Below are 22,168 nucleotides of genomic sequence, written 5' to 3'. Positions count from 1 at the left end.
CTGCATTTCCCCAACTCTTTGAATTAAAAAGAGATTCCAGAAGCTTCAGTCAATGCACTTCAGTTGCTAAACAAGTTACGGTATCACTGCAGTACTGAAAACTCTACTTCGGTCACCAATTTTTTGTTTTAATTCTAATTTTGACCGTAGAAAACTTTAAGTGGCTCACAAAGCCTGGGGAACTAAAAGACTGCTTGTCTTGTTATGAACTTGTCTAGCTGTTATGATCTGTGTAAGAAACCATAAGAATACAATTAAATGGAAAAGATGAATATATGTGAAAGGAGCCCCTGGGAGTTCTGAGAGGTCCCCACTTTCCTCTGCTATAAAAAAGAATGTCAAGATGGATTAACTTAGTATTTTAATGTTATATTACAATGTACGTACACTTTTGTCTGTCCTTTTTTGTTATACATTCCCCTTAATGGTTTTCAGGGCGATTGTGTATAAATACTAAATCAATAAATATTTCTATTGAAAGGATGAATGATAATGGGCTAGATCACACGGTTCCCAGTAGTAGTAAATACTGGGCATAGAATAATAAGCCCCCCTTTTTTATCCCACTTTTTAAACAAATATATAACTCAAGGCGGCAAACATATCTAATACTTTTGCCTATTTTCCCCACAACAATCACCCTGTGAGGTGGGTTGGGATGAGAATGACTGGCCCAAAGTCACCCAGCTGGCTTTCATGCCTAAAGGAGGCCTAAAACTTGGGGAGGGGGAGGCAACCTGTGTTGTATTAGGACTACATTCCCTCAGGAATAATCTGCTTGGAGCCACGTACTAATACACAGGTCCAAACCCAGGAGTATTCTTTATCTGTCATACCTTTCAGTGAACTACCAGCAAAGGGACTGTTCTCTCTTGCCAGGATTCTGAATTGACTGCTTTCAAATTTTTAATATTAGGCAGAGGGATGCAGGTTACCCAACAGTAAAAGAGCTATAATTTGATAAAGGAAAATATGAAGAACGTAAGCTAGAAAGACTCCAGTTCACATCTTATCTGAGCCAGAGACTCAGAAGATGGTATTATGAAAGTAATTTTTCAGCATACCTACTTCAGTAATGTGGGGATAACACAAATGTCTTACAGAAGAAATGTGCAACTTTCTCAGGTCTTGGAATACCTTCATTGTGGTTCTAAAGCCTTCAGAAGCTGTTATCAAATTGTAATTTTAGTGTGAAAAAAGGGAGGAATTACTCAAATTGCTTATGTAGAAAAAATATTACTCACATTACTGATGTAGAAGTATCCCCCCACACAAACAAAAAAACCCCCCTAATGATAAAATGTGTCTGTGACATGGCTCAGCTCTCTTTGCATCATTGATGTAGCCCTGTTCTCCCCTAAATATATATAATATGAAATTATAACTATGCACTAGAATTACAATACCTAATTGCATTCTGAAAACCTTTCTTATAGTATAATTGTATTTATTTCATTTGCTCAAAAGCAATCCAAATTTTAGGGTTCTGGTAACACAGAATGATGGAGACTGGCAGGTTTGTTTTGCCATAAAGAGGACATTTTGGTACAACACAGAAAACCCAAGACAGGGGTTTGAACCTGTCCTTTGACATGAGACTGGGAATCTGATCATAATGCAAAGTCACTAATTAGCACAATGAAAACAAGCATAGCTTCTTCTGTTTCCATTACAGTGATAAAGAAGATCTGGAAGCACATTCTTGTTTTAGGCTGACTGCAGATTGACTGTCTGAACATGGATCAGTTAATCTAGGATTAATGTTAACCATACATTAAGATAACGAACAAACCACTTTTGGGGGGTTGAAAACCAATGTTATTTTTTAAAACTAGGGCTACATCCATAATGTAAAGAGGTCCGTGCCATAAGTGTGGGTTTTTCCATTTTTTTTTTCTTTTTGAGGGGGGAAGATTCATTAAAAACTGTATAAATGTTAGAGTTTATCCTAGTATTTTTATGTCTTTTTCAATTTCCAAATGATAAAAAATTGTGGTCAATTTTCAGATGCCACAATTGGGGGGGGGCAATACAGGAGCTAAAAAAAAGGAAGGGGTTGAAGAGCAACATAGAATCCTAGGGATTCAGCTTGCCCACCTGCATTTAACCTAAAACAGCTACACCTAAGAAAGGTGAATGCAAACACTGTAGCAGGAAGCTTAGACATAACACTAATTGTTGATAGTATTTAATCACAATCCAACTATAGATACTGCTATTGCCTTCAGTAATTATGAGGGGTAGAATTACAATTTTGAAAAAAATGAACACTTCATTTAAGTCAGAATTGACAACACAAACCCTTCAACGTGCTATTATCAGACAATAAAAATGACTAAAATCTTGTAAAACTATCTTTTACAAAATTTCACAGGAGATGCCCAGGATGACTTTGCTGAAGTTTTGCAAGATTTGCTGGTTTGGGCTAGTTTAAAAAATAATGTTAAATTTGTATTTTTTTTTTGACACCCACACCACTGCCTACTGGCAGTGATTATGTCAAAAGATTGCTGATCCCAATATAGTTCTATTCTTGCTCTTAAATTGAGACTATTAAATAATGAACCCCTTTTTCACAAGTTACTATAGATTGTCACTGCCATGCAATGTTCTGCAATCCAGACAAAAGGCTGAAGATGTTTCCTTGCCTTCTCTCCTCCTCTTCATCTGACTCCCTGTCAGATTCCTCTTCCTGTTTTGCTCTCTTTTCCTTTTGCTTTGGTGTGGTCTTTCTGCTTCCAAGTGCCATATCATTTTCAACCTTCTCTGCATTACTGGAAATCTCCTCTATGTCTTTGTTCTCCTTATTGCTGTCTTTCAGTTTATCTTGTATTTTATCATCTTCAGCTTCTTTCTTAACAAGAGACACATCACGGACAAGTCTCCTTCGTCCCTATGAAAGGAAAGAAGTGAAATATCATGCTGTTTGAAATGCATTATTGCCTTCCAGGAAATATGATTCCTTAAAAGTGTTTTTTTCTTAATGAATACTGAAGAATTAATGGACAACCATAATAGTTCTCAACAGAGGAAAGTTAGCTTTTCTTTTAGAAATCTAATATATGAATTCTGCTGGTGCAAAGAATACAGACATGAAAAAAAAAGAGAAATTACACAGTGGCTGAAGTCTCATATAACACACAACTCTAATGTGACTTGTTTATGACTTAGGATGTTTTGCGATTGTTACTGTTTTTAAATAAAGCATTGCTAAGCTTTGATTTAGTATGATATATGAACCAAGCTATGAAGTTAGTAAGTAAACAGTCAACCTTTTAAAATAAATCAAATTATTATCATGTTCTCATTTGCTCTATAATTTGGTAGTTGAATAACTGCTGGAAGAGCAATGATATGGATAATTTGGTCATATTAATTGCAGTAACAGGAAATACAGATGTAAGGAGAAGCGAACTTGCTCATGAAAATCCCACGAAACACTTTCCTCTACAAATTCAGTACCAACTCAAGTTGTGAACTGGAATTATAGATTTATTAGGTTAAGAATATATTTACATTTCATAATACTCTGATAAAGTTAATGCAGTAACTCAGATTACAGATTTCATTTTAGTAAAGACATTCCACCTGCATGAAAATGAAGGGGGTAATGCTTCTTCTCATCCTGGAGAAGGCCTACCTACAGGCAGTCCTTGACTTCCAACAGCATTTGGGACTGGAATTTCTGTCACTAAGCATTGCAGTCGTAAAGGGCAATCCCGGTTGCCGTCATTAACTGAATCCCATGGTCGTTAAGCAAGGCAACTTCCCACAACCAAAGTCCACCAAAGGGTGAGCAAGTGGCTGGCAGAGGGGCTGGGGGAGGGTGCACAGGTGGGGGAGACTTACCCCAGCAACTTGTGACCTTCCCTCCTGGCTTCCCCATTAACCTTCTGGGAAAGCTGGCAGGGAAGGATGCAAATGGCGATCACGTGATTGCTGGGCACTTGGCAACCAGTCATAAGTGCAAACGGATTGCCAAGCACCCAGATTGCAATCACGTTACTGTGAGGGAGCTGGGATGGCTGGAACTCTCCACGCCTTCAGGAAAGGGGTGAAATCCTGGCTGTGCCAGAAGGCCTGGGAGCCGGATGGGGGCTCGCACCAGTGGAAGTGGCTTGTGGGGTGATTGACCTTGCCCCCCCAGGTCATCTTGAATGTTTTCAGTATTTATGTACAGGGTTTGTTGTCGATATTTTATTTTAATGGATTAATTTATTTTAACTATTTATGGGGCATTTTTAATTGTTGATGGGGTTTCTGATTTTAACTGTGAGCCACCCAGAGTCACCTGTTGGGGGGAGATGGGCAACATACAAATTTAATAATAAATAAAATAAATAAACTCCAAGGACTGGTTTTAACCACCATTCGTTCAGTGTCATCATAACTTGGAACAGTCACTGACCGAATAGTTGTACGTTGAAGACTACCTGTATACTGTTATTAAAAGTCAACACTGACATGATGGCATATAATCAATCAATGCTTCAAGTATTTGTCTTTAGTTTGTAGGCCTAAATCAGTTAATACTATTTTATCAATAGGCTTCTATAATGAGGCTAGAGCAAATGAACAAACAAACAGGGACGTTCTAAAGAAACACAATCAAGAAAATATTCTCTAGGGAGAAATACAAAATTACAAATCACAATTTTGATAGTCAAAGAATGAGAAAGATAAATACGGAAAGAGACACATAGAATTACACATTTTCAGAGAGTACTTTTTAGATCAGGATGAAGGCAGGGAGACTTCATTTCAACAGAAACTTTCATACATGGAAACAGAAAGACGTTTGTCCATTTTTTATTTCTCTTGCAGCATCTTATGCCTCACCTACATGGTTCTGGGTACTATCCTAACCCCTAGATCAGGTTTCTGTTTTCTGGAACAAGTGGAACTGTGGAAAGGCTAGTACATTTTAAACTGCTTGAATGTGAAATTATTTCAAATTTATTCAGCCATCCTGAGGATTTATTATGGGGCAACTTACAAACACTGGAATAAAACTACATTTGAAAAGGTTGGACAAGTTCAGAGCTTTACAGGAATGAACAATGCAGCAGTATTTGAGGAACATGAAAAGCTAATGGAAAGACATGTGTTCTGTCAACTGAATTACAAATATCATTACTTATTTTAATAGCAGAACACTTTTTACAAGTGCTATTGCTTACCCTTTGAGACCTTTGCTCAAGTTCTTCTTTTTCACTTTCACTGGTACAGTTGTTTTCTTCCATCTCATTCTGAACCTCTACAGGAGACATTTCAGGCTCTTCTTTTACCCTTTCCTCCATTTGCTCTTCTTTTTTCTGTACTACAATTATTTTTGGTTCATTGTGGTGGATGGTTCTGAACTGAATGTTTGCAGAACGGCAGTATTCTTCAAAACCATAAAGATACCTACAGATTTTTAAATATATATTTATTGTGGGACCTCCCCAAAAATCATTCCCATCATACTTAAGAGTACACAGGGATGGTGCACACTTTTTGAAATCCCCACAATTTCCTTCAATAAATAACAAACTGATTAAAAAGTAAATCTGGGCTTTAACACTAACATCTCAAGTTACCACCCCCTTCTTTCCAATTCTCTGATGTTCTGAGTTACAAGAGTAATTTTTACCAGGATATAGGAGACTGTAGGCACTTCACTTGTTATTAACTCTACTGTTGACTGAATTACTGTTTTGCTTTTCTCTAAAACTTTAATTTCTTCAGAGAAATTAAACAGTCTACAAGTGGGTTTGGTTAAAAGAAGAGAAAATTTACGAATAAATAAAAATGTTTCTGCACAAAGGAGTTATTGTTAGTGAGATGCCATTATTAGTGCCTATCCCAATCTCCTCTACTTCTTACATTCCTTTGAATCCAAACTAATTTGATCATTTGACTGGGAGTAGCTCAAATAAAAGCTTGACAAAATGTACTCAGTTCTTGTCCTTCAAGCAGTTCACATCCAAATACAAATTAAGAATGAAAAGGGACCACTTACTTTCTATAAGCAGTTTTTACATTGTAAGAAGCAGCTGAATTCAAAATAGGAATGCCAAGGTCCATATAAATTTGTTTCCATACAGCTCCACTGTCAATCTTAGAGGAAAGAATGGGAGAAAGTAAAGCATCTTAGTTAACTTTCCTAGCATGTTGCTAGTTTGAAATTAAATAGCATGAACTCAGGATAAATTTAAGAAATGTTATGCTTACATTGTCACACCCACCCTGCTGATATACCAGTCTGAAAAGTTTGAAGAGGTTAAGATCCTTATAGCCCAGAACAGGTGGTTTATTGATAGAAGTTCCTAATTAATGAAAACATGAGGACAAAGTATTATGATGCAAATATTTTACTTTTACACTAGAGCACACAACCATGCATTTCAACTTGTCTAATGCCTGCAGAATCATGTTTTAGTATGTTAAAATTTGTATGTAATTGCTTTGGTGAAACAGATCATTTTAAATGTATATTTAGACATAGAGATATATTTCTTAAATGGTACTATATACTAGAAATCCCAACATGAATGTAAGTGACATAGATATAGATGCTATTACCAATACTCCAGGACCTCTTTTTTGTGTATGAAATGACAAATACTTTAAAAATGTACAATAAAAAAAGGCTAAAGCTTCAATGACCCACTCATTCCACACAAATAACGCCAATTTAAAAGTAACAGAAAATGAACACATAGTATTTCTTCATTATATTAACCACTACTAAATATATTACTGTATTAGAAAATTGGTGGAAACTAATGCTTATTGATACTTCAAGACTTAATAACCTATCAGTGGAAAATACAACATTTTGATATTTACTGGTAAATGAAAAGGCCAACTGAGGAGTTCAGAATGCTCTTCTTAAAACAAAACCTACCTAAAGATCATTTCCCACCTCAAGAACAGATAGCTCTAGGAAATTACCCTACATTTTACCTGTACATATGCCAGGAGTAGGCAACCTTTCAGATGGCCAATAGGTGCAATTAATACTTTGGGAACTAAGGGCCAAAAAATGGATACAACCACATCTCTGTGTGGAAGGACAGAGTTTGGGGTAGAATTTCTTTTGTTTATAAACTTGAACTGAGCCTATTATAATTATCATGACCCAAAGCAGTTCCTAGAGGAGATGACAGGCTGCAATCTATACACAAGCAAATTAAAGCACATTACCTCTGTCTTCCATAAACTTGTAAAGCTGCTGGAGGAAATTGTCCCTCTCTTCAGGATCAAGCTCTTCCTCAGGCTTTTAAAATAAAAAGAGATACATTACAATACATATCTGAATGACTAATTTTATATCTGCAAAAAAAAAATAAAACTGACAAATTAAGGATTAAATTATTCATTAAAATACAGCGTCCAAGCAAGTTGGTATGGCACATATGAAGCCCCAGTTAACTACCAGTCCTTACCTTGAAGGAAACCTTAAAACTGGACTAAGCTTCAAGAGCATATAGTCCTGAAAAAGTAACGTTATTATCATGAAGCTGAGAACCACTAAAACTAGATGTTAAACTAATAGCCAGCATTCTATGATTACTGAGCACGTCCCCATATTATTTCTGTACTAATTCAGCTTTCCCCAGGCATTCCAATAACTCCCTCTTGTTATTTAATGTCCTATTTTTGTTGGTATTCACCACTTGAGATTGCTACTAGATTATAAAAAACCTTAGGGTGAAATTTCCATTTCCAGAGTATACTGGCTATGAATTAGCCAATTCCATCAAAATATGGCAAACATAAAATTCTGTTACAACATACTTTCAAAAAACTGTTTTTTGAATTTCTCATTATTGAACTTTTATCAGCCCTTCCTTCAAATGGCTTTTGAATGGAGCACAGTATTTCTCCATGCCCACGCTCTATAACTATATAGCTAGCTAATTGGAGAGCGCCGAAGTGAGACTTTAATTAGGGGAGACTATGATAGAGGTGACTTAACTCTAGTTCAAGTATGGCTATCTAACAACCATATATGCTACCACAGTAACTTGCTTAAAGAGGGCCTCATGCTTTGAAGGTGGCTTCTAGATAGCTGAGCTATCTAGAAATAGATAGCTGAGCTTATCTATTTTTTTCTTAATTAACTTTCTTACCTATGCATCTATAAAGAAAACAGGCCTACAGAATGCTAGCTCATTGGTTCCCAAACCTTCCCTTAATGCAGATCACTTTATCAACACTAAAGCTTCTGAACACCAGCACATGAAACAGTACATTGCAGGGGTTGCCAGGGTAGCACTTTGAGGCCTTGTAGCACATGTAACTCTTGTAGATGACCTAATGTTAAATAAAATTAACATTTTAATTAGATGGATAAAATTGTGTTAGCCTCCAAAATGTCAAGATGTTGGTGCTCTTGCTTGAAATATTGCAAGATATCCCCAAGATTTTGGCTATTTGAAAAAACAGTGGTGCCTGAACCATGTGCAGTATTCTTGCAGCAAATTTGTTATTTCCAGAACACAGATTGGGAATCAGCCCCTATCAGATATCACAAAACTGGTCTTCAAAATAGTATTTCATTCCTATAGTTCCCCTCTCCTAAAATCCTGCATAATGTGGTTTTATGTATAAGCAAAAATACCACTAAGATTAATTTGTGCTTCTTTCTATATTCAGTAAATATATTATAAAAATCAATATTGATTTGAGTTGCAGTAGACATTTTGCTCAATATATCTGATAAACTTTAGTGGCATCATATGAATTTCCTAGACCCCACAATGCTTACACATTTTGCACCAGCCAGCCATCATGTTCTTGTTAAAATTCTACCTTTGAGTTTAATGTAACTTTGTCAGAATATTAAAGGGTGACTAAGGTGACCTTATATGAGCAACACAGCAGCTAAAATCCTAGGGTTTCTGTTGCTTTCAGTAAACTCAGTGTATATGAAGTTCTGAATGCATGCCCATTGGTAATTTGATTCTTTTCATTCAAGAGGAAACTGAACAAAGAAGGGCAAGACAAACGTGATTTGGAGCTGCAAGTGTATGAAGGTTCAATTCTCTATACTTTTCCAGAAAACTATCTGCAGAAAACAACCATATCCTTAAACATGTTCATCTGGAAATAACAAAGCTGCACAAATTTTACCTATTTTATTTTTCTACCAGAGAGATAAAGTACTAAAATATTTAAACTATGGTACAGCATAAAAATCTCTAGAAGAGAACAATCTAAAATTAAGTTCACAATAGAATTAAAAGTACAAAAGCAGTGGAGAAACACAGATTTTTGTATGAAATACTAAAAGTATAAAAGAATTCTGTCAAAATACAGCAAATGGGCCTCTAGGATACTAGATCCCAAATGGGATGACATTAACTTGTCCTCGACAATGTTCTTGTGAAGTATCACTGTTTCAATTAACTTGGTATGGTACTAAGCCAGACTTCTGAAAAATCAGACAAGATAATATGGATGAAGTAAATGTATAGTTCCTTCTTTGAAACTTCTATGTTTATACAGTATACCCACTGACAACCAGCTGTATTCAACTCCAGTAGCACTCTCCATGTACTGTTTTAAATTAATGAAGTAATTGTTTCTTCCTAGAATTCCATGAGTTTATTCCAGATTAGAAGGCAGCAAGATTAACTAAAGAAAAATCATTACACCTGTATTTTAGTCTAATTTTTCAGCATGTTTGTTCCTTATACAAAATAAAATATAAAAACTTCTTACACATATAATCCTCTGTATGCTTTGAAGGAATTTGAGCAAGTAAGTAATTACATTTCTTTACAACTATTTTAAATGAGATGAAGCCTTTGTTTAGGTTATGGAACATGGTTATAGCTAATATGCACTTAAATTAAAAACTGATTCTAAAGGAAAAAAGACTGGAAACAACATTATTTTTGCTTCCCTATAAAAAGAAAAAATAAGTACTGCAGAAAATATAACTGTATTATTTATCAGTAGAGGATACTACATACTGTAAATGACAGATGCCCCATATAACCTTGTTTAAAGCATGAAAAGAACACATTTACATTAGCCAGATTTATACACGGGTAAGTGTGCTTCATGGGTAAATATTCATCACGTTATAATATCATTCTAGAAGTCACTTTGCTGTATATACAATGATATGTTACAATGTTCTGGAAAAGTTATAATTTACCTTTTGTCTCTTACAAAAATGCAGTATTACATTTGTTAATGACATACCATTAAATTGCTGGACAGAATCGAACACATTCAATGCAGAAAAAGTCTCAACCTATGTACTTGCAAACACCTTTCAGCAAGGACACAAGAGTCAAATGGATATTGCAATTTTGGGCTGCAGTACATGTATTCTGGCACACACAAGACACTGAAAACATGTTCAATCAAAAGGAGATGGAACCCCTTGATTTTTTTTTTTAATGTTTACAAGGTTTTAAGGAACTGCAAAGTATAATTCTTACTTAGCTTTGTTGCTTGATTAACATACCTTCTGTAGCAACAAAACTAAGCGGTTTTAGTAACAATCCCCTAACACCATTTACATGATATAGCCTGAAAAATAGTATTATATGCCAATTGCTGATAGAATTATTATTTTCAGTCTTAAAATACTAAGTTAAGACTTTAATCAAATTCAGAATATAATGCTACTATGATGCTGAAAACCAGCCATGAAGAACTGAAATTAACAACATATCCTTGCCTAGAACAAGCAAGGATATATACCCAATAAATTATTAATAAACTATTGTACCCAATGAGAAAGGAACCTTAAACTAATCTGGAGAAAAAAATCAGAAATATTTGCTCTATAGAAGAAACTGCTTTAACTCCATGAATAAAAGCATTTTAACTTTTTAAACGAAATAACAGATTTGATTCAGTATGAAGTCCAACAGAGCAATGTTTTAAAAAGAAAAATGCCTAATGCTATCATATAGACAAACCTGATTTATATTTCAAGGAATAGGATCCTAGCTGTTCGAACCTGAAATTAACTAGTCAATCACTGAAGAAAGAGATGTTGGTTTTAGCTAAAAGAAAAAAATCATAATAGCTTTCAAATCTGATAAAATTTCAAGATGAAAGCTTTCAATTGTTACTAAAAAGCAATACATTAAAGCTCCTCCAAATTCACTTACTATACACTCTTTTTGGTTAATGACAAAAAAGAGAACCCCTTTTAGTTTGGGTTAAACTATCTTAATGCACAGAAGTAGCAGAAAATTAGGTTTAAAAATATAGGGACAAGTTTGGGATCGTTAAGTACAGTTTTTGCAAATCACATCACACAAGAGACATGCAACTATTAGAAGTGTCATAAATATTCTATGTAAGCAGATTTCTGGATGATTTAGTGATCATTTCCTCAAATTTAGTTTACATAATCTATTAAATATATTTTTACACACTACTATTACAGTATTCAATGGAAAACAGCTTAGGTTTCAACAAGGAAGTCCTGAGTTCAAATTCTGAATCACACACAGTACATTGAAAAGTAATGGGAAAGGGGCTGCTGCTGCTGCTGCTACAAAAGCTCAATCCATCTATTTCAAGAGGACAGGATCGGAGCCTTAAATAAACATTACTGTAATGACTCAGGCAATAACTGGTGGATCGGATCTAAGTTCTTTACCTAAGAATTGGTCCACTATTCCTGGGCTGACTGCATTGTCCAAACGTACAATAAAAATATCTGACAAAAATTTTGTACAAAGGCCACTTCAAACATTGTAATGGTTTAATAAAGAACTATACCTTTTTATTTTAAATGTGAACCACAGATTTTTTTAAAAAAAAATTAAGATATAGAAGTCACAAGGTCTCTACCTACCTACTGACTATCCTTATGACTGCATTTTGCTTTTGAAAATAAAAATTAAAAATCATTCTGAATATGCCTTTCAGATGTGGAAAACAGGAATCAAGATGAAGAAAGACTAAGGGCAGTGAATGTGTTAAAAATTTTAAATTATAAATTTAAGCATTCAGTATGTTGATTTTTCTGCTGACAGCATAGAAACATACCACTGTTTCCATACCTACATTCATCTTCTGATTTTTTAAAAAGAAATCTCTATTGCCCCATGAAACAATAGATTCAGCAGATTTTTTTCTAATCATCTTTTTTTTCACTTTACCTCCCGATATTTGTCAAACAGTTTGTTTTATTCCAAATTAGGTCTGAAAAAAAACCACAGGAATGCCATTTTTATTTTTTTCCCCAACAAAGCTCCTCTCCTCCCCTTCTCTTTTGTTTGAAAAGCTAAAGCTCTTTAGAACAAAATAACAGCTTCAAGCAACAACATCTAACATTTTTACAGACTACACTTCTATTCACTTACCTAAAACAGCAGGATATTTACAAAGGCTAGCACTAAAAGCCAGTGCAGTCTGCAACAGTTCACACCCAGCAAAATGTGGCCTATTAACTGTGTATAACAACATGAGGGAGGGGGAGGGGGAAGGGTGAGATTCCACATTCCACAAACGATCAAGCTCTTACACTTTGTTCAGTATTAGCATGTTTGCGTGGAAAGTGACTCCATTTTGTTAAAAGCCATTATTTTATGGCACAGCAAAAGCTGTGACCACATTCCAATTGTCGGTTTTGCAAAGGAAAAAAAAATACATGCATCACGAAAATGCCGGAAAAAAGACCAGAAACTTACAAAATCTAAAACCCAACCCTTCTTCTTCAAAGCCCATATCCACGGCAGACTAAATAGTTAAAGCTACAGCCTGAATCCGCAAACAGTCCTTACCCAGGTGCTGCATTTTCTCTCAAATGTAAAATGGTTACATTTGCTTTTCTACCTAATCAGCTCACGGTGCCTCAATGCACTTCAGCCTAACTTGCAAATATTTGCGTTCCTCCTTTTGCTGCACTGAATCCAATGTTATGCAGCATTGCCTACATTCTCTTCCATGTTAAAAAAAAAAATCAGACATTACATGAAAGGAAAAGAAAGAGACAGCCCATTTCAAAGCATCTGGTAAGCCTCCCCGGGCAGTCTGCCAAGCCTCTGCTAAATCTTCCCCTTCTCTGAGCATGCTCACTTGCAACCAACAGTGCATTACCATGGCAACCCGGTAGGCAGCCTCTAACCATGAACAGCCATTCTGTTTTCAGCCTTATTAAGACCACAGACTACCAGGGGGAAGTGAAAGGGAAACAAGATTGTACTTTAACCCATCCAAGTTTCTTCTCCTTTTCTGTTTAGGAAATAGGCTTAACTTTTAAGGTTTGGATGCACAAACTCAGAAAGTTCCCGATTTTTTGTCACCCTAGACTTGTTTTTCCTCTTCCAATCTTGGCTAGCATTTAAAGCCACAAAAACTAAAAGTACATAAACTGCAAAACTTTGGTAAACAAAGTAAAAAACAACTCTACTTTGTAAAAATAGATGTGTAATATTTTATCATTACTTTCTGAAAAAACAGCTTTGGATTTTAAAAAATTTCTAATTCAGTGTTTCTCAACCTCAGGAAGTTTAAGATGTGTGGACTTCAACTCTGCTGAACTGAAGTGTGGACTTCAGCTCCATGCTCCAGTCATGCTGGCTGGGGAATTCTGGGAGTTGAAGTCCATGGATCTTAAATCTTCCTGAGACTGAAAAACACTGCTTTAATTATCCACTGACAATTCCCTCACTTAGAATGAATGCTGAAAAGTTAAAGGCATACACAGCTTCCCTACACACATTACAGAACTCAAGAAAGATGTAGAACAGATTTTCCAAATGCGGTACCCTCCAGATGAGTTGCAAGAGCTTCTCACAGAATTCTCCAGCATCCTAGAAGCTGCAGTCCCAAAACATAGACACGAGGATAGGTAAGCTGTATGCCATAAACAAGGAAAGGGAATACTATACAGTGTTCACTGCCATGTGCCTTAAAGTATCATGGGGTGGGGGGTATGACACACAGAAACAAGCATAGAAATAATGAGGCATTGCTGATTATCACAAGTCAGAAGAATAGAAGGTCACTTTTAAATTGGGGTTTAAAAGCTTTTCACAAGCCCTATTACTTTGCCAGAAATGGAGGGACATTAAGTGTAGCTAGTACTCATTAGATGTCCCACTTTAAAGTCAGAATACTTACAAGATGTAAGAGTGCCTCACAGCAGTTCTCCTTTTTAAATCAGAAGTTCATACTGTACTGTAGTCATGATTAGAAAATAAAATCTGTCTTCTGAATACTATATTAGAAACAGTATGAAAATGAGTAATTCTATCCCATATCGACTATGAAGGTGCTGAGAAGACAGAAGTCTCACAAAAACTGTCCCCTGTGATCTAGCCAAGTGGGTTTTGAATTAGGAGGTTCAATGCATGAGTGAGGTTGGTTTTTTTTTTTAATTACTATTTATCCTGTTTGTATAACACACTTTGTATTACCTTTAGGAAGTAATTGATGCTATTTTCTTCTAAAAAGCTGGTATTCCTCACACATAGAATATTAACACAGTGAACCCACCCTATGATACTTTAAGGCACGTGGCAAGTGAACATGTACATGATGTATCAAGTAAGAATTACTGTAGTTTAGACTGTAATTTAGCAGCTCTGATCCCTGCTAGCTAGTATGTTAGCGAATGTGGCTAATAAATTATAGATATACCCATCCAAGGTACGTTTTGCTGCTTGTCATCTGAACCAGTAATTCTGATTTGCATCTCTCAATCAAAATAAATTTGAGGCAAATTCTGGCCTGCCACATACAAAAAAATATTTTTAATAATATGTGGCTTTCCAGATGGTGTGGACTCTTACTGTCTACCAAAATGGTTTGAGGTGGTGGTGTTGATAAATAACATGACTTCTTGGTTTATTCCTCCAATAAAGAGTTCTGTATTTCAAAGAAGGCAGGCATGGAGGAATAAACCCTAATGCTTTGCTCTATCCAATTTAAACACTCAGACAACACTCCATTGGGTTACAACACACACAACCCCCCCCCCATCATTTTCCTAATAAGTGACCAACCTTCCAAAAAAAGTAGTCAGATTATATCATGTGTCCATTTCAGCATTTTCAACACTTTTGCTGTAGAGGATATGACAAGACATTTTGGCACAAATGGTGCTATAATCATGTTCACACTATATGACTTATTATAGCCTTCATACTATAGGTTCCTCATCTATTAAAATGAATAGATTTTCTTCAGGGGCCTCTGCCTTTTTACTTTTAGAATTCTCCTTTAAGTCAGGTTCTACACCTTCTAATTTCCTGAACTCACTCATGCAGTTTTCCTAGCAACAGAACCAAAGCAGTACTGAGGCACTGCTACCTTCTGGGATGTTTTTTTAAAAAGGCAGGATAAAAATATAGTAATAATAATGTTATTTTAATGAGATCTAACCCTATTTGGCATCCAATCCTAGCAAGATCAGCCACTGCCCAAGAGAGGAGTTCCTCAAAACAGGAGAGAAAAAATCCTCAATGTAAACTACATTTGATGGAATGCCTTTTCATACTTCTGTACAGTGAAAAAGGTCCAGCTATGAAAAATATTAAGCAGTTTAAAAGTATAGAAAAAATCAAATAATTATACCTTCTTCACCAAGATGTTATGTATTAAAATTATGGTATATTTTTCTTTAATAGGAAGAAGTGGAAAAATCCAGGGAGCATTATTGAAGTGTAAGAGTTCAGAATCATAAATGCAAAAAGAAAAAAGATTTAGAAGAATGTGTACGTCATGAAGTTCAATTCTTGACTCCCAGAGAATGCACTATGAAAAATCATAATTGTTTTGCCTGTTGTGCCTTAAAACTGACAGATTATATAGGCAAGAATATAAAAATTAGTAAATATAGAATCTGCTCAGACGAAAGAAGTACATTATAGGGAAGAATACTTAATTCTAGGCGCAAAATTAGTGAACTAAAATTAAGAAAAGGATATTGGACAGCCTGCCTTCCTCTCAAAGTATACTCATGTAAAGAAAGTTCAGATTTGATTGTCTGCAAGATTCATTTTAGTTCATCAAATTTTCACTCTGAATAAACAATTTTAAATTATCTGACAGTCAGCAACTTTATGATGTACAATATGGGCCTTGCATATTTCTCAAGTGTTTAAAGCTACTTCAGATTCAAAAATGACAAAAAAGAAAGCTACATCTTTACAAAACTGCAAAAGGGCAGGACAATCTTGCATATAAAGCACTGCAAGCCCCAGGGCAGGACTGCCTGTCTCTGTCTCTGCACATGCCATGAGAACCAGCAGGCTGGGCATGCTCTAGGTGTATTTAGCACTCATCTTGTGGGACCTAGGAATCATGTCTTCTCTGATGCAGCATTTGCCCTATGGAACAGCACTCCCTGGAAATCCAGATAGCCCTGATCCTGTTGGCCTTTCATAAGGCATTAAAGACCTGGCTGTTCTCCCAAGCTTTGGGGCCAGGACGTTAAGTGAGCTTTGTTGGTTGATTTGTTTTGTTCTAGTCTTTGGATTAGAAGTGGGATGATTTTAGTCCTTACCCTTGTGTTATATTGTCTGTTCTGGATATTTATTTTATATTCTTGACTGGCTTTAATCCTCTTGTTGCCACATAGATTACTTGCAGGTGAGATGGGCAACTATATAAATTGTTTAAATAAACAAAAAAATAAAGGGGAATATGTCATCTGTAATTTATCCACAAACAAAACACATGCTATGTTACAAACAAAGAATAAATACTCTGCAGATCAAGTTGGAGAGAGATACACAATGGGGTGCCACAAGGTTCAGTCCTGGCCCTTCTAGTTCTCAATATTTTTATTAATGACTTGGATGGGGGGATGCTTATCAACTTTGCAGGTGACATAAGATAAACTATCATACCCAATTAGAAAACAGTATTCAAAACAATCTAGAAAAGTAGTTTGAAAACAAGAGAATGAAACTTAGCACGGATAAATTCAAAATTGTTTCCTTAGGAAAATCAAAAGCAGATACAGAATATCTGGCTTGGTCATAGTATTTATTCACTGCTTTGATCAGAACCCTAACCCAGATTAGTTCTGGGTGCTACATGTTAAAGTTTCAGACAATTTGGACAGATTCAATGAAGGATGAATATGAATAGGGGACTACTAATGAAATCCTGTGAATATAGACTGAAGATGCTGAGCAGGATATGATAACTTGAGAGGGGCTCAAAAAAAGGTCAAGACATATCCTCTACAGATCATGGAATAATGGATTTAAGTTCTAGGAAGGCAGATTCCAATGGCCTCTAGGGGGAAAAAACACACTTAAGAATAAGGTTTACAGTAGTACCAATTATCCAGAGAGAAGATGGGACTCTCTTTATTGGTTCTGTTTAAACAGAGGCTAGATAGCCATCTACAAGGGATAATTTAATTTGGTTTCTTGTTCTAATCAAGCAGTTTGGACTTGATGGTCTAAATGATTCTTTCCAACTCTATGATTCTAACATTTTGATGTGATTCTGTATCCTAAGAGCAAAAAAGGAAGGAAGGAAGGAAGGAAGGAAGGAAGGAAGGAAGGAAGGAAGGAAGGAAGGAAGGAAGGAAGGAAGGAGTTTGAGAGAATTATGGGAAAAACTGATCTCAGAATGTGATGATGCGGCAAGTCATATATCTTGAAGCACAATGGGACACAGAGAACTATAACCAAAAAGATATATGAGCTTAGCAGTACAAACTTAAACACAAACATGCTGTATGAGGTCATGCCACAGTATAAACCATGCTAAGACACTCAAGTGTCTTCTAACGTTTTAATATTTTTCTTCTCAGGATTTAAATCTGTCAAGGAGGGTATTTATTTATAATAAAGTCTATAATCTAATTATAATGTAAATATATTCTTACAAGTGCATAAAGAAGAGTTAGATAATCTCTCATGTGTGCAGTATCTATTGGGGTTGTGCAACATTTCAGATCAATCCCAGGGGGAAAAAACATGGCTGCTTTAAAGAGTTGCAGACATATTTGTCCCCCATGAAATCTGAAGCACCTTTTTAGAATCAAATACAAAGCATTGCACAGCCCTAATACCTTCTGGTGCATTTCTGTAATTTTCAGAAAGGTATTTAAGTGGAGGAAAGATCTCAGGTTGAATGCATATGTTTCTTGTTCCTTTCATTAACCTCATTTGAGCCACATAATCATGATTTTTGTTACTACTGGAAAGACAGCATTCCTTCCTGACAGAGTTTACTAAAACATCTCTGCTCTTATGTTTTTCATTGTTACTGGGCAAAAATTATCTTCCTTCAGAAGGCATCAATCTCCTCAAATGAGTAGTGATATGAGAATCTGGAGGTCTTCCCCATTTCTCTCATTCACTGGTCATAGACGCACAAAAGAAAGAATTAATGAGAACTTTGGATTATTGGTAACAAGCAAGCATAGCTTCCAAATTACTCATTAGAGGAGAGTTCAAATGAGGAGTCCAGGTTCAAATGTTCACATTAAGCTTTCTATGATAATTTAAATTCCTAGTGACTGTAATTGCTCCCACTTGCAGAAAAAGCTAAGTAGGAGTGATCTGGAAGTATGCACCATCAAGCTAGCTCATTACCAGTAAGGTGGTTTTCCAGCAGCTTGGCTTAGCTTTTTTGTTCAATTTCAGTCACTATGTCAGCTTCTTTTTTGCTTTCTATATCAGTTTTCATCATTAAGATGGCAAACACAACTAAACACACTGAACCTTGTTTTTATGAAAACAGATAAAACAGCTTCCCTCAGCCTGACATCCTCCAGATATGCTGGATTACAATTCCTAGAGTTTTGAGCCGTACAGGATTTCCAGAGAATCTGGATGGTGCCAGATTGGAGAAAGTGAAGGTTATGATTTTTCTTAATTCAAATAATGCATTTGAGGAGCAATATTACATGAGGGACAAATAAGAGTGGTTGGATGTCTTGTTAAGACATACCAGACAAAAAAGCTAACATACTCACCACTACTTCTTCCTCTTTTTGTTCTCCCTTTTCTTCTTCTTCATCATTACTTCCAGTCTCTCCTCCGTCTTCTTCATCACTGCTGGAGGATTCCAAGATTTCACGCATGTCCATCCTCCAGTTAGCAGGAATAGTTTTCCAATGGAAGAATGAGCTTGCCTCTTGTACCCCTTGGGAGGAAAATGACCCATCAAGGTATTCAGAATCAAAACTACATTATTGCCAATCAGTACTAACCCTGTTTCTTTGCTTAGCCATTTCAATTTCAGATTGTTACAAAATTCAGTGCTGAACTTTATTTAGCTGTAGAAGATATAAGATTTAAGCATGTAAGATTTTAACAATTGTATAATTAAACTGATACATTTCTCAGGCTTATTGTTGCCATTAACTTACATCCCAGATGTTTAATCTAGAAAAAAATTAATTATATTAAAATACCCACAAATTGTTCATTTGTTATTGATGTATTCATGGTGGTGCCAGTGGAACTTTCTTATTATTCACTGATTATTGCAAGATGTCTGGACATTAGAGTATCAGCTCATCATAACTTTTGTCCCTCTGAATGTGTAATGTTCTAATGTGGCAATATTCAATTCCTGTGACAAAACAAAGCTGCTATAGTTTGTCAAGAAAGCTTTCTTTACAACACCTCTGAAATAGTTATTACATATTCCTGTGTAAGATAATCTTCTATATATCAGTGGTGATCTATCATTTTGTTATGATAAATCTAGCATATACAATTGTACCTTAGAATTCTGTGCTTCAGTGATTTTGCGTCTTGCTGATTGAGCTTGGGATCAGAACTGGGTACAGCACAAACAGGGCCATCAATAGCCATTTAGCATTAGGTACAACTGTATATCCTCTTTCATGTTAAGAGAATAATGTGGTGGTTAACATATATACTGCACAATCAATTAACTTGTTAATAATCTAACAAATGTTGACATTTACCTTTATTAGAAGACAACTCAGGTTTTGTAAAGTCTAATTCTTCAATGTCCTTTCTTGCCACTGAATAACTGCAAGAAAATTAATTATTTCCATTATGTTTGTCCTAAAAAGTCACTGACTTATATTTCTCTTAAATCTTTCCTTTTAAACAGTATTCTTTTTATGCTGTTACTTGTATTGTCAATGATAAAAATTTGCACTATCTCTGTTCTTCACAGAAATGTTATTTCAGCATTTAACATTTAGTAAGGTTATATTCTCACATATAATATTAAACACAATGTTTTGAAAGAGTAAGTAAGGCACCTATCACAACATTTTAATTAAATAAATAAATACCTGCTCCCATCAGTATTGGCTCAAGTGATTAACTTGACCAGGAAGAAACTGGGGAGGCACAGGAGGCTAAGATGAGGTGACACTGCTTTGCTATAGCAGCACTGACGTTGTGGAACAGCCTCCTCAAGGAGATCAGGCTAGTTCCTCTTTGCTAGTCTTTCAGAAATTCTTGAAGAGTGAACTGTTCGAGAGCAATTTCCCCCGATGTGAATGTGGCCATCTCTATTCTTATTTATCTTTATTTTTTAATCTTCTTTGGGATATTTTTACTTTTGTACTGTTTTAGTGGTTGCTTTTTTTTTTTTTACCATGTATAAACTTGTACCTTCTCTAAAGAAGCTGATGAGATTCTGACTGCAGCAACATAGAAATATGTTTAAAAACAAATAAATTTAATTTATTAATCATCAGGCCATGGAGTAGGATGGCACCCAATAGAAGTTTTTGGCAGGGAATGTTTGAACCTATTCTCCTCCTTTATGTGCACCATGTATTCTTCTGATCTTGTCTGTTCATTTTTAGCTGTTATTTATCTGGTGTTTTAAATCATATATTTTAAGCTACCTAGAGTGTGATTGAGGTGGGATGCAAGCTAACAAATAAATAAATTTATGAAGACCAATGTGGATTTTTAGCTAAAAGACAACTAAAAGATAATGTTACAACAGTACTGGACATTATAGAATATTTGGAACAGCATAATGAAAAACAAGCTGCACTGAACTTTTTGGATGCAGAGAAAGCTTTTGGCAACCTTAATGGGCCCTTTTTGTTTAAAATTTTAGAAGATATGGATTTTGGTGAGAACTTTATAAAATGGACTTTATAAAACTTTATAAAACAGAACTTTTATAAAACTTTTATAAAACTTTATAAAATTTGTGCTTTCTGTAGTGTATATAAAATTGATATATACACTACAGAAAGTACAAATTATTGTTAATGCAGAATTAACATGTGAGATTCAAAAAGGAACAAGAGAAGGATGTCTATTATCTCTACTTTTGTTTATATTGGTTTTGGAAGTTTTGAATAGAAACATAAAACAAGGTGAGGGAATAATGGGTGTAAAAATTAAAAAACAGACATATAAATTGACAGCTTTTGCAGATGATTTGGTGCTGTGTTGGAGGAACTATTAATGAGAAAATTAAAGAATTTGGTGCACTGTCTGGCTTTAAGATTAATAAACAAAAGACAAAGATATATGAAGATACAAGATCAAATAGAATTGAGAAACAAAACAGGTTTCAAGATTGAGAAAAAAGTAAAATACTTGGGTATTAATTTGACAAATATGAATTGTATGTTGTTTCAGAATAATTATGTTAAGACATGGAATGAAGTTAAAAAAGACATGTTAAGATGAGAGAAACTACAACTGTCATTGTTGAGAAGAATTTCTGTGATAAAAATGAATGTTTTGCCTGGGATATTATTTTTATTTTAGACAATAACAATTTACCATTTAAACTATGGCAGAAAGATATATCTAAATTTGTGTGGTAAGGCAAAAAAAAACGTGAGTTAAATACAAGGTGTTGCAAGACACCAAAGAAAGAAGAGGATTAGGTTTACCTGATTTGAAATTGTACTTTTCAGCTTGCTGTTTAGTGATGAAAGAGTGGGTGACATTGAGAAACAGGTTATTGGACTTGAAAGGGCATGAACTGAGATTTGGGTGGCACGGTTATTTATTTATGGGATGACAAAGTTAAGGTTAATGCAGATTTCGAAAAACATTTTATTAGACGTGCCATTTTGAAAATTTGGAATAGATATAAATCTAGATTGTGTCCAAAAATAGCTTTATGGTTATTACCACAAGAAGTATATTATTGAAGAGAAATGACTAATTATGACATCTTAAAATTTTACCAGGGAGAATTTAAAATAACATCAAGAGAAAACTTGATATCAGATGGATATATGTGTCAATGGTTTACACATGTA

General features: G+C 35.2%; 1 protein-coding gene across 3 annotated transcripts in view; it reads right to left on the bottom strand.

The window, feature by feature from the left end:
* Positions 1-22,168, bottom strand: part of ARID4A (AT-rich interaction domain 4A) — a 62,871-nt gene that overhangs the window by 16,723 nt on the left and 23,980 nt on the right. For all 3 annotated transcript variants that reach the window (XM_025177701.2, XM_025177700.2, XM_007422455.3), the window contains exons 10-16: positions 19,877-19,944; positions 18,914-19,083; positions 7,189-7,261; positions 6,214-6,308; positions 6,002-6,099; positions 5,181-5,406; positions 2,649-2,893 (exon numbers count right to left, since the gene is read on the bottom strand). In XM_025177701.2, the coding sequence (XP_025033469.1) occupies positions 2,649-2,893; positions 5,181-5,406; positions 6,002-6,099; positions 6,214-6,308; positions 7,189-7,261; positions 18,914-19,083; positions 19,877-19,944 (975 nt within the window). The remainder of the gene's footprint in view (positions 1-2,648; positions 2,894-5,180; positions 5,407-6,001; positions 6,100-6,213; positions 6,309-7,188; positions 7,262-18,913; positions 19,084-19,876; positions 19,945-22,168) is intronic.

This window comes from Python bivittatus, unplaced genomic scaffold, assembly GCF_059951505.1.
Source record: "Python bivittatus isolate LINGU-HERP-01145 unplaced genomic scaffold, Pbiv_v1 ctg000580_np1212, whole genome shotgun sequence".
Classification (NCBI taxonomy): Eukaryota; Metazoa; Chordata; class Lepidosauria; order Squamata; family Pythonidae; genus Python; species Python bivittatus.
Note: the sequence above shows the minus strand (reverse complement) of the source record. Positions and strands in the feature narration are given on the sequence as shown.